Source organism: Diospyros lotus, chromosome 9 (genome assembly GCF_014633365.1).
Source record: "Diospyros lotus cultivar Yz01 chromosome 9, ASM1463336v1, whole genome shotgun sequence".
NCBI lineage: Eukaryota > Viridiplantae > Streptophyta > Magnoliopsida > Ericales > Ebenaceae > Diospyros > Diospyros lotus.
Window position 1 is genome coordinate 30,757,468 of NC_068346.1, and position 17,731 is coordinate 30,775,198.

The window sequence follows — 17,731 nt, forward strand, 5'->3', positions numbered from 1 at the left end:
GTCGAATGTTTTTTAAATTCAATTTGAAATTTAAAATGTTTCAAAAGAAATAATTGACTTATTCTTATATCTATCGACAATTTCTCTTCTGACATCTTTAAAAAGACTAGTTTTCAGACATTTAAGGTAAGCAACAATCAATTAATTCGATTTTAAATGCTTTGGCTAACCAAAAATCTATAAATAGAGCATGAAGCAGTAAGAGGAGAGGCTAATGAACAAGTGCAAGTGCTCAATCTTCTTATTCTAACATTCAGTTGTCTTAAGCTTTTATTTTTATTAAAAGGCAAGTTGTAATATTTGTTTAGTCTTTGAATTTGTTTCATTGAGTTTCATTATAACTAAGAAGGTTATCTCTTATATTCACTCTTGATTATAATTTATTGTTGTATTGCCTAGCATTGAAGTTAGAGGCCCTACCAATTTTTTGGTAAGAGGATTTGTAATTCCTAACAATTGAAGCTAGAGGGCTTACTGGTTTTTAGTATGAGGTAATAGTGGATAAAAATCTCCAACAAGTCAGTTGGAGGGATGGATGTAGGCACCAGCCAAACCACTATATATCGTGAGCCTCTTTTACTTTTGTTATTGTTTTCTCTTGCATCATCTATATATTCTCAAGCACATCACTGTTATATTGTTTTATATCTTCATTTATATTTCAAAATTTCAAAGAGTTTCAAATTTTTTTAAGACATCCAATTCACTCCCCCTCTTGGGTGTATGGTGATTCAAGTGTGCTCATCACAACATCTCCTACTTTGACATGGTTGCCTCTTTCTTGCTTTACCCTAATTTGTCTATAGATGTATTGTACTAGAAGTCTTAATCCATTTTTGTGTCTATTTTGGCTTGGCTATTGAGTCGACTTTAGTCGAGATTAAAATATGGACTAATTGGTTGTTAACTTTTAACATGACTCAAGCGATCTCGCAATACCTATTGATGTGTATTTATCTATTTTCTCAAACATTGTCAAATGGTGTTATCAATTAGAGTTCATTGTATAATATATATCCCACAAGGATTCGAAAGGCTTAAAGCATATAAAAATCCCAAAAAGATAAATTAAAATCTTAGAAGGATTCAAGATGGAAAAAATACATATTTTAGTCTTTGTATTTGCACATTTTTTTCATTTAGATACTCAAACTTTTGTTATTTCAATTACACACTTAATCTATACAATTTTGAATTAATTGCACCCCTGAACTATGCTTAATTCATTGTCCTCAACAAATTTGTGGAGGTGTGCAATTGACTCGAAATTGCATAGTTTAAGAGTAGAATTGAAAAAACAAAAAATTCAAGTATCTAAAAAAAAAACATACAATTACAAGGACTAAAATATATATTTGGCAATTCCATATGCATGAATCACAAAATTGTCACTTATATTTTATTGAGCTTCAATGACCATTATATGGATTATGTGGCAATTCCATGCTTTTTTGTTTGAAAATTGAAAAGGGATTTTAACATTGTGCAAAATATGTTAATTATTTGAATTTTATTAGGACTCTTGAAAAGTTCAATAAAGTTGGTAGTTATTTGTAAGAACTTGAATGAAAGATCTTGATAGAGCTAAATTTTGTCTTGTCATACAAATTGAACATTTGGCAAAGAGAAATTTTAGTTTACTAGTCTACATACAAGAAAAGGTTATCCTTTAAGCCCCCATATAGTAGTTTGATAAGAAGATGTGAAGAAAGATCTTTTTTTCCCTCAAGAAGAAGGAGAACAACTTATTGGTCCTCAAAGTACCACATCTTAGATCAATTGTTGTCTTGGGGTATCTACAAATAGCATAAGGCCAAATATTATCGTCTTGTCATTGATTTGTTAGCGACATACAGTTCAACACCAACTTGAAGACACTCGAATGGAGTCATTGGTTCCATGTCCAACCCACAAAAGGTCAAGTCTCAAGTAGAGATAGATGGTTGCAATTCATGAAGCTAACAAAAAGTGCAAGTCGCCAAAGTTACATGAAGGTAAGATTGGGATGTGTTGGTTCAAAGATATCTCTTGGAAAACAATTGAAGACATTACTGAATCTTTTTGAGAGGGAGTTATACTTTTCCCTTCAAGCAAAGATGAGTCCATCTTAGGCTTCCAGGAGATGAGTTTTTTTTTTAGGATCTTAGGCTTCAAGCAAAGTAAAACTCTCTCTCTCCCTGGTTGCCTTAAACTTTGCCTTTATTCCACATAAACCACCCTAAACATATTACATTAATTCATTAGGGAAAATCTTTTAATCATTTCTCACATCACATCCAAAATTCATCGATTAATAGAGAATAATGAATAGTGAATAGAGCCAGCTCGCTGGCTCAATCCCATTCCTTTGTCATATATTCGGCAATGCAATAGAGGGAACAAAACTCGATCCAAACTAAAGAATCAGAGTTTGATCCGAAACTAAATCTTTCTGATCTAATTCCTTATCCATATGTTGGCTTTTTTCAAATTTTAATCCAATCCAAACCCCTACCCAAGACCGATTCTCCATCTCTCAATATATATATTTATATATATAAGAGAATGAAACTCAAATTAAACCCCTAACAAATTGATGAATCTACTTGTTGCCTTACTCATATTATTATTATTATTTTTATTTGGATCAATGTATGTATTAGTGTTTGTATGCATATAGATATATATATATATATTTTAAATTCACATTGAAACTGAGCTGGTTATATCCAATCTAGTTCGACAGTAGATTGGTTCGGTCTTCAATCTTCACATGAGGAGCTTCTTGATCGGGGTCCAATCCAAACCAATTGCTCACCCCTATAATCCAGGGCTATTTGCAAACCACCATCCTCTTGTATCAACATGGTGCCATCTTAGAAAGTCATTGTCGTTGAAGATATAGAAATTACACCCACCCACCTAAATCAACGAAAATTCACTAGCACACAAAAAAAATATGCAAGATGCTTACAATAATAACCTTACATGATATCACCCCACTAACCCCACTTGAAGGGAGTAACCCATGTGATGAACAATGAAGGAGAAGAGTACACAACAAAGGTACACTTGCAGTAACTTAAATACCATTCAACCATTCAGCTATATATGGTCTACCCTGCCATCACCCTCTGTGACACCATCCCCACCATGCCTGCAACAAAATTTGCCAAATAAAGTTTTGATGAGTTCTCGAAAAAAAAAAATGCAATTGTTCTGATGTCAGATATGTCGGTCTTGAAGATTAGACAGTTAATGCTGACAACATATAAAAGTTGTTACTCTGCGCATCTGTTTGCATGCTAAAAATGAGCATTGGTAAGCACAGATGAGTCCATTATATACTTTATCATGCCAGTCAGTTAAAGTAGCACACAAGATACAAGCACATTAACATAAAGAGGAAGAGAAGAGCACAGCATGTTCTCAAAGCAGAGTAAAGATCAATCAGACAAACTTTAATTAACGACTGACTACTAAGTTCATTCAAGAAGAGGACGAGGAATGCATGTGGGCACTACAAAGAGGATTTGGAAATTAAAGGAGAATTCATTCTAGGGTTGCAAACAAACCTCCAAGAACTGGTCAGATTCCGAGCTTTTCTGTCCAATTGAAGATTTTCCAAAGCAGAAGAAGCCCGGAAGACATCATCTGTCGGTTCATCATTGTCATATCTCCAATTGTAATCATCTTTCCTGTAGCCAGATATGGAGGATCCTCCTCTCCTATCTGAACGAAGAAACACTTCAGTTAAAAGCATTTGGAAAATGGAAGAAATTGACTATAAAATAGTTAAAATGTTGATAACATACCAGATGCTTGGGAAGCGGCGATTGGCCTAAAACATGCACAAATTTAAGCATGTCAATGGAGATGGAAAAGGGAAAATGAAAGAGAAAAAAAAAAAGAATAATTAAGGGCATGTTTAAGAGAGTTGTCAATTTTCAGTTTTGTTTTTAATTTTTGTTTACAGTTTTCTATGTTCAGTTTTCATTTTCTTTTTTTTTTAAACTGAGCATATTGTTTGACAACGCTATTAGTTTTTGTTTACGGGCCCATGGGCTACTAGATTGGTCCGGCCCGTCAATCTACAAGTTGGTCCTAGTTGGGCTAAGCTAACTTATTTGACATCTCTAGTGAGGAGCAAATTGGTGGTGGTGGTTGATCAATGTGAGTGAAAAAATTAGTGAAATTGGAAAGTGAATAAAAAATGAAAGTGAACAATTTTTTTGTATGTTCAAAATTTTGAAATTTTTTTAAACAAAAATAGGTAATCAAATAGAATTTTTTGTTTTTGTTTACAAAATTTTGAAAATGAAAACAATAAACTAAAAACAAAAGTGCAATCAAACAAGCCATAAATTGCTCAAGCACCTTCCAAGTGGAGGTAACCCCCCAGCAACAGATGGTGGCGGTGGTCTTCTAGAGTTACGTGATTCTAAACTGGAAGAGGATTCAGTTTCTGGAGTGATTAATCTCCTTCCAGAGCTCCTGGTTTGGGATAAATTCTGCAAGACACAACTACTTATCAGAGATATCGATTCAAACTTTGCTGTTGGAAAGCTATAGATGACACAACATGAAAACAAAGATGAAAGCAGCTCTGGATTTTTGTCTAAATGTAACCAACTTTCTAGAGTAAACCATATACTTCATAGTACTACAAACTTCAATCATTTAGAAATCTTTAATTAGATAACACAACAATAACAATCACAAACCTTGATCCCACTATGTGGAGTCACCTACAAGAATTCTAGACCTCCAGACATCTTTATCCATGCCCATGTCCTCTGTAAGACCATTAAATCTCATGTCATGTTTAAGAATTTCCCACAGTTTTATTTGATCTTCCTCTCCCTTTTTGCTACAACTTCCTCCATTTCATTCACTTGCTTCATAGGTGTACCTATTTATCTTCTTCTCACATGTTCAATACCATTTTAATTGCATTTTCCACATCATATCATCAATTGACGCCATTCCAATCTTATTACACATAACCTCTTTATTATTATTATTATTATTATTATATTTACTTGTAAGACCGCATATCCACTATAACATCTCCATCTCAATTGCGCTCATATTTTACACACATTAGTACTTAACTTCCTAACATTCTAAGTTACAAAACAAAGATGAGTTTATAACACTATCTGATAAAACTTCTCCTTAAGTTCTGAAGGCATTTTAAATTCATAAAATGTTGGATGCATTTTTCTGTTTTAACCATCATGGCTTGATTTAATGAGTAATATCCTTCATGTTCTGCCATTCTCTTTGAAAATTTGATACTAGATATCTAAACTAATATGTACTTAGTATAATTTCATCTCCATGTCTCAGAATGAAAAATATATTTTTATTAAATTAACATTCCACGTATTCAATTTTTGCCCTACTTAAACTTAAAACTTATATTATATAACTAAACAAATTATTATTCACAAAACTCACCTAAACAAATGATTGTTCACTTCCCTCCCTCTACAGAATTCAGCTGAAATTACAGATAATATTGCATAACAAGTAAAAGTCCATTAGAAAAATCATTTATATTTGTATTTAGATTTATGTATAAACAAAGAAAAACAATATATCAAGCCTTAATGCCACTCTGTGTGGAGTCAGGTTTATGCATATACAAAGAAAAAAAAAAAAAAACCACCACATGAAATCAGTCTGGACACATCAAGGTGCAAAAGGTGAAGGGGTGCAGATCATGAATAATGGACACTTTAAAATAGATGCCATATCCATGTTCCATTGCATCTGACACAAATGCATGTCAAACTCATTCAAAATACATCTAGGGCATACCATGCAATGTGTACATTTAGTGATGACTGGTGGGACATGTCAAATTATATGCTACACACTAAATCATGTCCAAAATTATATGCTACACACTAAATCATGTCCAATAGTGATGACTTAGTTAAAGTTGCATCTACCTGAAGGTTAGTTGTAATAACTACAGAAATGCTATTTGGACACTCAGTTGTGACATTTTTGGTAACACTCATGCATTGATTTGTTGCACTTCGTGTCACATCAATGCAAATGTACAACACATTAATGCATGAGTGTCATCAAAAGTGTCATGATTGAGTGTCCAAATAGCATTTCCATAATAATTATTCTTTAGCACATTTTATGAATATTACATGCTAATCAGTGTTCTTAAACTGTGGTCATGTATTAGATTATAGTCCTTTAGTTGAAGTTTATCTATTTTAAGGTTGAATTAGCATTGCACTCTTATGGTTTGTTAATACTATTCTTATATACAACATTAACAAAAAGATACTTTTTTCCATATTACCACCATACACTTATCCTCATTTTATCAAATTGCCACATACTAAATCCAGATCCATGCCTTCATATTTATATCCATAGCAATCCATGTCTTAGTTCATATGATGCACTTGAACAAATTTAACACTTTGGCATGGTGCCCAGACCTGTAGAGATTGAGGATGGGAAAATGCTAGTCACCAGTATGAAGCCAATGGGAGTTATGGGGCTGAAGAGACTGAAGAAGTCTAGAGGAGGATAGTGACAATCCAATCAAAGGTCAGATAGCTCTCTGTTGACCTGTTTACCTATTTATGGGTGACATAATACCAAGAAATTCAAGTCTGGGTAGTTGTGACTTGCAACATGACATCCCATGGAATTCGTGATACATTTGAAGGCACACCGGGGAATTTGAGATGCAATCAGCTAAAGGTTACAAAACGCCACATGGCAGAACTGGTCTCCACAGGAAACCTCCTAGATGCCCAAGGTTTCTCTCTCGAACTCATCATGGGTGAGTATCTTGCGAGAGGATGACACCTGTGATGAGCACCAAACCAAAAAACACTCAGCAACCACAAAAGGAAGTTACTTTAACCTCTCCTCAGGATTCAAGGGTCAGAAGTTACTTGAATCACTTATTAACTTAGCTGAGCAACTGACTCCCTTAGCCAGGAGTAGCTGCTGAAGTTCTACAGCTGAGTGAGTGGGTAAAGGTCACGTGTTCAAACTTAAACCATGGCAAAATGTAACCATTTGTTGCAGCTAAACTATATCTTGCTCTGTTTTTGGTAATGCATTACACCAATTTCAAGATTTACACCAGTGAAGTGTATAACCACCTAGCAGGGTCGCACTAAATTTTTTTCTTCTCATGCAAAAGTCAACTCTCTTCTAGTTCAGCTGTCAACAAGCTTCGAAACACCACTCTTCTGTACAACCACTAGCACTGCACCACTATTCCTTCCTATCACTAAATATTATCTGTTGATTCTATAGCTAGTTATTTAAAAATTCATATAAAGAATTCAATGGTTCAACATTTGAAAATGAGTGAAAACTGGAAAAGCAAAGTGCATTTCACCCATCATCCAAAGATATCTTGTGGAACTGATTGTCTACCCCTAGGACACATATATGCTGTGTTGGAAGTTGGAGTTGAAGCTCTAGAACAAAGAAAGCACGTAAATAAGCAACTGAAGCTACAACAAATGATATTTCCAAAAAGAAAAGGTAAATGGTGAAGTACTGAAGTGTAAAAGATAATATATGTTTAAAGGCAAATAATCTCACTATAACACCCTGACCAAATTACCAATGACCTAAAGCAGATAATAGTTCATATATAAACATATATATATATAGAAAATCAAATATCAAGAATGATCATAATGTCCCACCTCATACTTCAAGAATCCTTCAAGAACATCCAAAAGCAAAGGGCCACTATCTCCATTCCTGTTAAGATCATATCCATTATTGCTACTAAATTCTTTTAACTCAGCTTTCCAGAAATCCTTTTGCTGCAGAAGATATTAAAAAAGAATATCTCAATACCAAAAAACTAAAAGGTGACTAGAATGATTAACACCACTCAGAAGAACATGTACCAAATTACACTCTGGCAGATAAACTTTTAGTGTGTGGCTTAATTGTGCCCAGTCCAGGTATTCACACACCAGGGCAGTTAGAAGTCTTCCTGCAATTAAGACAAACCAGTGGAAGACAGGAAATGATAGAGAAAACATGGTTATAAATAGTCGTAAGGCAAAACAAAAGTATGCTGATAGTTAAATAATTCTGAGACCAATAGTAAATCTCACTTATGAACAAGGTACTTTGGGCCAGAAGGAAATCAATATGAGATCGTGTTTTGCAAGGTTTTAGCTTCTTTCTTTTTTTTTGTGTGTGTGTGTGTCGGGGTTGGGGTGCTTGTGCTTTGGTTTGGAAGAGAGGGACGGGGGGGGGGGGGGCGCTTGGTGCCCGGTGCCCCTGAGGTTTAGACAAAATGCAAGCAATACCACTGAGGTTCTGAAATAATAATGACCTCCCTTGATTGGGCAAACCTTGTTGTAATTGAACCCCTGTTGTTAATTTATGGCCGTTAAAAGACTTTTTTATAAGAGCACTTTAATTCCTATTTATAATAACAAATAACATGTTTAAAGTTGTGAAAGTTGTAGAGTGATCAAGCTAATGAGCCAACTATGAAACTTTATGAGAGGATAGTTGAGCAAACGTTAAGGAGACAAACCAAGGTCTATCAAAACTAATTTGGTTTTATGTTTGATAGGTCAACAATGAAAACTATCTACTTGCTGAGATGCCTAATGAAAAGGTCCAAAGGTAAACAAAAAGATTAGCAAATGATTGTCACGAACCTAGGGTTCGTGATAGGTTAAAGAGGAATTGGGGAATGAAATCAGAATTGTAGGAGGGGGAAATGGGGCAGAAATGGGGGGAAGAAATCAGTAGAAAGGGTGAGAGTAATAGAGAGAAATGTAGAGAGGAAATCAGAGATTCAATATTAATTTCAGTATCCCCTCTCTTCTTACAATGGGCCTTTTTATAGGCCTTAGCTAGCTCCCTAACTAATTTCTAACAGCACCCATGTGCTCCTAACAAACACCCAAATATCTCCTAACAAACTAATATAACTAATTACATTATTGCCCTTCTAATTACCCTTAGTACATGACAATTTCCCCTCCTTGAAATGTTTCTTGTCCCCAAGAAACTTATTACCACCTAGCCATTGCTTCTTTATCCAATGCCCGCCTTCTCTATCTGATTTTTCTTTCTTTCTTTTCTTGTCCTTCTAGGCCTTTTCTTCTTCCTCGTTCTCAAGTATCCAAGATCAATCCTTGTCGTAATTCGGCCTAGAAGTTCAATAGGAGCAAGTTGATAGAGTTCAATTTCAATACCAGCAACAATTGTTCCTACACCTCCATGGTGCACCACAGGTGCAAATTGAAAGATATCATCAGCATCCTTGAAATGCAGCAATGGAAGATTGCAGATTTGCCTTGGACACTCATACCAAGGCTGCTTGTGAGCATTAGCCTTAGGAGCTGGTGCAACTTCAATTTCAGCCAACAAATCATCCTTCCATATGTTAGACAGCAACTTGGATTTTCTAGTAGGAGCAAAAACCAACACAGCAGCGATAGTTTTGTTTTCTTCAGCAAACCCTTCGATTCCTTCCGCTATATCCCTTAGTTTTCCTCCAGCTAGTGCTGTCTTCACCTTCTCGTTGCCTATTTTAACCCAAGTCAAATCCATATTTTGTCCCAAATGTGATTGTTCCTCAAATTTCGATAAGTCTAAAATCTGAGGAAAGGCTTCAGCACCATCATCCACACCGATGGCTGGTTCTTTAGTCTGATTTGTCTGATCCAATGTTGTCCCATTTTCCACAAACTTCTGATCTGGAGCAATCCCAAACCCTTCCGCCCCTGCACTAGCTATTGGGGGTAACAAGTTGGCTTTGGCCTCCTCTATCACTTCATCAATTGCTTCCCTAAAATTTCCTTGCAGCTTTTTAGTAGATGCATCTTGGGATATTATTTCTTCTTCAAAAAGATCTGAAGGCTCCTTCTGATCTGCTGCCCTATCAGAATGCTTATTTTTCTGCCCAAAGTCTAGAGTAAGCAGTGAATCGGATGTTCGTAATCTTGTCTCCTCCTTCGGCTGCTCCGCTCCAAGGAATTCCTCCTTGTTAAAACTTCCATGATAATTATCAAAATATTCCACCGGAAAATTGTAATGATACTTCTTAATTAATATCATTGCAAACTCTTGCAGCTTCTCGCGGAACATTCGACCGAATTCCTTGCACTCTTCTTGTATTACACTTCTTGTTTCCTTGTCAACTTGGCTAATCTCCTTCTCAAAATCCTTTCCCCATGTTTGATGCTTCTGGTCAACTGAAAATGCAGCATTCTTTGGCTGCCATTGAAGCTCCATTCCAGCTGAAAATGAAGCATTATTTTGCTGCAATATAGGGCCCATCTGCTCCATGTATGCACTGCTACCAATGGCCTTCTGACCAGGTCGTCCCCCTGAAAATACAGCACCCTTCTGCTGCGATTGAGACTCCATTGGACTCCTTCGTGCGCTACTTCCCAAGGCTTCACGAGCAAGACATTTCATTGAAAATGCAGCATCCTTCGGCTGCAATTGAAACCCCATTTCAACTGAAAATGAAGGATATTTCTGCTGCAATTGAGGCTCCCATGCTCTCCTACATGCACTGCTCCCCTTAGCTGATTTTTTTACAATCAGCATACTTTGAAGACCAAGGAGCTATATACATACTGCTCTTCTTCAAACAAATTATCCCAAAATTCAAGCCAAAATTAACCTTTGTTTACCTTACTAGCAGCCTAGAATCTGATTGGAATTACAACCCGTGGGATTTTCTTCACTGATTTGCTCATACGCGTTGCCGGACTTCTAAGCGGAATCTCCCAAATCACCGCTCACACTGTTCCGATAATTGTTGAGGTCGCCTTACTCACAGCTTCCAAGTCGCTAGAGCTTTGACACTGAAATTGCTTCTATAAGCGTCTACCACAATAGCGATCAATCTTTGCTTTTCCTCCACAAATTGAATAATACTTCTAGATCACAAGTCAAGGGTCGCCTGTAGCTCAGCTAACCCAATCGCTTTTTGCAACTCGATCGGCTGTGAGAACCAATTACTGACCAACGTCGTCACCTACCGTGGACCAATTTCTGTCGCGACTAAGGAATTTCGCTGTAAATCAGTTGGAACCGGTCGAGATCCACTCCTACTTCTCCTTCAGATCCGAGCCGACACTCACCTCCTCTTGGGTCAGAATCAATTCCGAGATTCAACCGGAAATTTTCTAGTTGCTTCTCTGTCTAGAACGCCAAATTCACCGAAACAGTCAGAATTGCACCCAAAGAAGAAACCGAAGGCTAAGGTTCAGCTCTAAGAGTCGCCTCTGCCCCGTCTCCTCGTCTACGCCACTTTGATTATTGCCTAAACCTCCAATCCGCTGAACTGATTGCAGACCATCGCACTTGCTGGTTCAGCGATTGCTCTAGATCCTCTTCACTAACTTGTCGGAATTCCGCCAAATCGCCAGAATTTCAGTATTGGAATCGCCTGGGCTGCTCGCCTACCTTGAGCGATTGTGATGCAACCTACAGAATTCTTCGGAATTGGAAATCGCTGGATTTACTTCTGTCGCCTTCTCGAACCGCGACTGCAGCCATTGAGGTCCACGGATTCTGTTGCGGTTAAGAAAATTCACAGGAATCCATGAATCACTGCTCAATCAATTTCAATGAGAGTCGTCGGAATCAATTTATCAAAATTGCATGAACCACAGCCGAAGAACGACCGCTCTGATACCAATTGTCACGAACCTAGGGTTCGTGATAGGTTAAAGAGGAATTGGGGAATGAAATCAGAATTGTAGGAGGGGGAAATGGGGCAGAAATGGGGGGAAGAAATCAGTAGAAAGGGAGAGAGTAATAGAGAGAAATGTAGAGAGGAAATCAGAGATTCAATATTAATTTCAGCATCCCCTCTCTTCTTACAATGGACTTTTTTATAGGCCTTAGCTAGCTCCCTAACTAATTTCTAACAGCACCCATGTGCTCCTAACAAACACCCAAATATCTCCTAACAAACTAATATAACTAATTACATTATTGCCCTTCTAATTACCCTTAGTACATGACAATGATTTTTGTAGACTTGAAAAAAACCTATGGCAGAGTTCCTCGAAAAGCCTCGTGGAAGGTGTTCTAATAGAAAGGAGTTCAGATTCCTTCTGTATAGAGTATTAAGGACATGCATCATCAAACAAAAACATGTTGACCTGTAAAGAAGATACGGAGACTTTCCAAATTAAAATTGATTTATATCAAGGATCTACATTTTGCACTTGTAATAAATTAACTCACAAAGAAAATCCAAGAAGAAGTGCCTCACATATGTAGAAACAGATATTTGCAAAAGATATTCTCTTGGTGGATGAGACAAAAAAAACATGAATAAAAACTTCACATATGTAGAAACAGGTTAGAATCCAAATGATTTAAATTAAATGGATATAAAATGAGTATGTGGAATGTAAGCTTGGTAAAAAAAGGAAGTCTGGATTGTAACACCTGAAACCATCATTAGTGACAGTTAAACATAATTCTAGGGGCAAAAAAAAAAATTTGAGCTATAATAGTTTAGGGATCCAAACGTCACTTTTTCCATAGTTTGGGGACCAAAATGAAAAGTTTAGATAGTCCAGATTTTAGCCCTACCATGACACGAATTTCTAGAATATTCTTGGAGATTATTTGATTTTATGGATATGAATAAATTGATATGATATGATATAATTTAAAATCTTTCTAATTGATAAAAGATAAGATAAAATTTGAATTTCATTTGAATTCATCTTATGGAAAGGAGGATATTTGATTGGGATCCTTACCAAATAGGATTCTTGGAAAACAAGACTTTGGGACTATAAATATGGCTTTCCCCCTTCATAATTCTTCACTTCCCCTCTCCATAATTGGTTGACCCCCCGCCCCCCCTTTTTTTTGTCACTCCCTTATTCCTTTCTTATTACAAGCAAGACAACAAGGTGTGAAGGTTTTGATTAGGAAAAGAGAGTTAAAGAACTTTTTTATTCCAATCAAGTTGAAAGTAAGTGCATTATGAACTATCTTCGTGTTTAAATAAATTCATGAAATTAAGTTTTACGGTACCTTATGTCATGATTACAAGCAAATTTCAAGACCGGAATTTAGTAGCTACGCACAAAGGTTCTTGCCCCCACAAGTTGGTAGAATCTATCACGTCTCCTCATGTTGCAAGTTCAAGTTACCCCATGTTTAAATACGATTAATAGTTCATTCGTCCTTATTGAGATTTATCTCACCCTCTTATGTCCCCCCCCCCCCCCCCCCCGGTGGCTATAAATAAGGAGATTGGAGTATGGATGTGGCGAGTGGTGGCATTTTCAAAGGGATTTCAAGAATTTAATTTCAATTTTTTTAGAATATCTATTAGATAAACCATCCAAGTTTTTTTTCTTTCCTTCTTTCTATTGAAATAAAGTTTTTCAATAATAAACTCTAGATTTTATATGAATACAATAAAACAATGTTTTGAAATTTTATTTAAGTTTATGAAAGTTTGATTCTCGGTTTAAGTCCCTAGGCGTCGCACGAATAATGTTATTATGAGACTTGGAGATCTAGTCATCCTAAAAAAAATATCAATTTGGATATATTGCATCAATTGTTCAAAAAATAGAGTAATTACGAAAGATGTTAATCATATAATATAAGCGAGATGGCTAAAGTGAAGAACTGCATCTAACATTTTATATGACCGTAAAATCCCTTTTAATTTAAAAGAAAAGTTTTATCAAATGGCTACAAGACCATTTTTGTTGTATAACTCAAAATATTGGACAACTAAGCGCTAACATGGGCAAAATATAAGTGTAATGAAGATGAGAATGTTGCGGTGGGCATACAACTATATAATAGACAAAATTAGAAATGAAACCATACATAATAAGGCTAGAGCAATGCCTAGTTGCCTACCAAAATTAAAATGTGAAGAAAAAATTAAAATGGTTTGGGCATACAACAACATATCCAGCCTTTATCCCACTATGTGGGGTCGGCTACATGAATTCTAAACTTCCATGTATTCCTGTCTTTTGTCATATCTTCATTTAGATCCATATACTTCATATCGAACTTTAATATCTCTCTCAAAGTCTTCTTGGGTCTACCTCTACCTCTTTTTGTGACTAATTGTTCCATTTCATCAACTCTCCTCACAGGAGCGTCTCTTAGTCTCCTTCTCACATGACCAAACCATCTTAGTCTAGTCTCTCTCATCTTCTCCTCGATTGGTACTACTCCTACCTTATTACTAATAACTTCATTTTTAATTTTATCCTTTCTTGTATGTCCGCACATCCATCTTAACATTCTCTTCTCCGCTACACTCGTCTTTTGCTCATACTGGTATTTGACTGCCCAACATTCTGAGCCATACAGCAAGACTGGTCTTATAGCTGTCCTATAAAATTTTCCTTTCAATTTTAATGGGATTTTACCATCACATAGCACTCCCGATACATTTCTCCATTTTAGCCAACCTGCCTTAATTCTATATGCGACATCCTCGTGAATTTCTCCATCTTTTTGAATCACTGATCCTAAATATTGAAAATGGTCTTTTCTTTGTAAGATTTGGTCTTCTAATTTTATTATAACATCATCCACTCTTTCATTTTTACTAAATTTGCATTCCATATATTCTGTTTTCTTTCTACTTAATTTAAATCCCTTAGATTCTAAATTGTTTCTCCACAACTCAAGCTTAGTGTTCACTCCTTCTTTTGTTTCATCCACCAACACTATGTCGTCTGCAAATAGCATATACCATGGCACCTCTGTCTGAATATCTTTAGTGAGTTCATCCATTACTAGGGCAAATAAGAATGGACTTAGTGCAGTGTGAGAAGAAAACCAATAGAAAGACCTGTGAGAAGAGTATATGAAAGGAAGAAAGTTTATAGTACAAGAAAGAGAGAAAGACCAAACAAAACCCTTAGACATGAGATAGAATATAATGGTCTTACAAAGAATATGACCATGGATAAAGATAGCACTCTAGAATTCATGTAGCTAACCCCACCTACTAGGTTTAAGGCTTGTCATTTTCATTGTTATTGTTGTATTTTTAGGCTTTTACGAAGGTCCAACCTAGTAAAAGCTTTTAATTTGACTCAAGGGGGTGGCAAGGATAGTGGAATGTCAGATTTGGGGCATCATGCTGGAAGGTCTCCACCACCCACTAGGGGGTGTGAGGGAGGATTAAGCCAAGACTTTTTCATTTAATTTTCTCAAAGGCACGGTTCATCTGAACTTGCATGTTGCAATCTCTAACAGATGCTACTATCCTTGTAATAAAAATAATATAACAGAAAAAATAAAAAATAACAACATATTAATTTTAATTGCTGTAAATCCTTAAGATTCTGAAATGGCCAAGACAATATTACACATAAAGCAAGGTTGAAGATTTCAAAGATTAGACAACAAGAAAACAGAATAACAATCTCAGCTACAACAATAACAAGAAGAGGAGAACTGAAGAAGAACCTGAAGGAGAAGCATGAAGTTGTTTTGCACGGTCATTACAACTACCCAACAGTGCAGGAGGTAAACCTTCTTCCTTTTCTATTGCCCTATCTTCTTCTTCTATTGCCTCAAATACATTTGCTCTAAGTTCAGCCTAACAGGAATACAGAACCCATCAAATATTCATGGAACTAAATGCTCCGACAAATGAACAAGAGAAAGCTGACATGTTAAACAGATCAATTTTAAATTCTCATATCAAGCAATTAACAGCATGAATAATTTAAACACACGTTTATCTAGCAGTAACTCGGGGTACTGTTCCAACCAAATCCACGCACATTGGTTCAAGTATACAACTTTCCCACGCATTTTTCTGAACATTACTAAGACGCCTGATCTTCGACCAATGAAGTAGCTCACTCCGACTCACATAATTCAGATTAATACTACTCGTGTCAATTCATCAAAGCAAGACGCCATGGTCTAAACATCGAAACACTTTAATTGAAATTACCATAATCCATTACTCATCAAAGTACACATCTTAACAAGTTGATGAAAAGAAGAAACAGCAGAGCAACCCTAACGTGCAAAATGCGCATAATCATTCCTCTTAAGCACAAGAAGCTCAAAATTTTCTAAAAACCAAAAATTACAGGAAAGCAAAGACAACAAATCAACCGCAAGAAATGCGTTCCAATCCCAGCAAAATACCAAAAATAAATTATATAGCTTAGAAAAAAACCCAGATTCGCAGATCCTTTCTGAGTCCGATGACACTCAAATTTAAATCAAGCATACACATATTGAATACAAATATGTAGCAAAAGAAGACATCGGGAAACAAATGGAGAAGATCGAAGAGAAAAATGTGATAATGGCGGAATTACTCGGATCTTGGCGAGGACGCCCTTTTTTTCTAGGGTTCGGGTGACGAGGGTTTTGAGGTCCATCATCTCCCGAGTGTAGTCGTCCATTGGCGTTGTTTCTGTGGTTCCAGCTCCCAACTCTCTCTCTCTCTCTCTCTCTCTCTCTGTACCTGAATCTCTCTCCGAGACGGAGCAGGGAGATCTTCCTTTCGGTGCGAGAGAGAGAGAAACCGTAATGTTGGTAATGTGGTACGGTGGATGATGGGTGTGTAATAATGTAAAGCCTCGGGCAAAAGTAAAATTTTCAAGTAAAAGCAAAAGAAATTATTGATTTTACTTCCCTACCCTTGATTTTGGAAATTTTCTAAGTTGCTATAACAGCCTCGAGATTTGCTTTAATTACAAAAGAGGGCCTTTATGTTTTAAAAATAACAGAAATTAATCATCGTAAACTTATTATTTTACCCTTATCCACTCCCCTTTTTCTTTTCTTTTTTTTCTTATCTTTCCCTGTTTAAAACTATATAATATATTTATATATACTAATATTTTAAAAAAATAAATAAATAAGAATGTGTTAGCCCAATTTTAACTACCATCATTCTTTAACCTCGTTAATAAGTTCACCTTATAAAGAAACTAACATATGTCCATACTTAAAAAGGAACGTGTAAATAATATTAAAATTAAATATAATTATAATTTATACTTAAAATTTGTGAAGAATTTATAATAATTTTGTATATATTAAACGCTTTACAAAACTCAAATAAGAAATTGTTGTTACACGGTTACAATAATAAATTTGTAAAAATGGGAAATTGCTGATGGATGCCCCTCGTATGGCTGATCCGAGCGATGGATGACTCTCGTGTGGTGTATCTAAGCGATGGGTGACTCACTCGGGGGATGGATGACTCATTCGGGTCATGGGTGACGTGTGGATTGTCCAAACGATGAGTAATTATCGGGAGAGATGGGTGAGTCTCCCGGGGTGGAGTGACAACGATGGATGAGTCCCTTGAGAGCAATGGATGAGTCTCTCGGGGGTCATGGCAGTGATGGGTGAGTCCCTTGGCTAGTTTGAGAGCGATGGATGAGTCTTTCGGGGGTCACGGCAGCGATGGGTGACCTGCTAGAAAGAAAATCGATTAGGGGCGCGGGTGAGAATCCCTACGTGGACCCTCCGATGCTTAAGTTAGTCCCTCGTAAAAGTGAAATGCTTGAAGACAAAAAGTAAAGTACGAGAGTGAGAGGTTGCCTACCTAATGAGGGAAAGTAACCTCCTATTTATAGCAACAAGAGGGGCATCCATGTGTCGCGTGTTCCGAGTTTTGTGGCAAGAATCTCGGAGAGGCTTTGATCGAGTCTCGCGGGAATAGCCTTAGGCCGACTTTCTTGGAGGTGGTGGCGCAAGAATAGGA

At 36.4% G+C, this 17,731-nt stretch overlaps 1 protein-coding gene across 1 annotated transcript; it reads right to left on the bottom strand.

The window, feature by feature from the left end:
- Positions 1 to 2,834: 2,834 nt before the first annotated feature.
- Positions 2,835 to 16,569, bottom strand: LOC127809886 (protein TONNEAU 1a-like). The gene is made up of 8 exons (XM_052349040.1): positions 16,329 to 16,569; positions 15,457 to 15,589; positions 7,899 to 7,987; positions 7,689 to 7,811; positions 4,357 to 4,490; positions 3,795 to 3,820; positions 3,555 to 3,711; positions 2,835 to 3,136 (listed from the first exon to the last, which is right to left on the bottom strand). The coding sequence occupies exons 1-8, from the start codon at positions 16,413 to 16,415 to the stop codon at positions 3,085 to 3,087; spliced, it is 801 nt and encodes a 266-aa protein (XP_052205000.1). The 5' UTR covers positions 16,416 to 16,569; the 3' UTR covers positions 2,835 to 3,084.
- Between the last annotated feature and the right edge of the window lie 1,162 nt (positions 16,570 to 17,731).

What these genes read in the sequence shown, in the direction of transcription:
- LOC127809886 (XM_052349040.1), bottom strand. Translation starts at nt 16,415, where the DNA reads ATGGACGACTACACTCGGGAGATGATGGACCTCAAAACCCTCGTCACC. An exon ending in GCGTCCTCGCCAAGATCCGA is followed by an intron (nt 15,590 to 16,328) that starts GTAATTCCGCCA and finishes TATTCCTGTTAG; the next exon opens with GCTGAACTTAGAGCAAATGT. An exon ending in CGCCGCTTCCCAAGCATCTG is followed by an intron (nt 3,712 to 3,794) that starts GTATGTTATCAA and finishes TTCTTCGTTCAG; the next exon opens with ATAGGAGAGGAGGATCCTCC.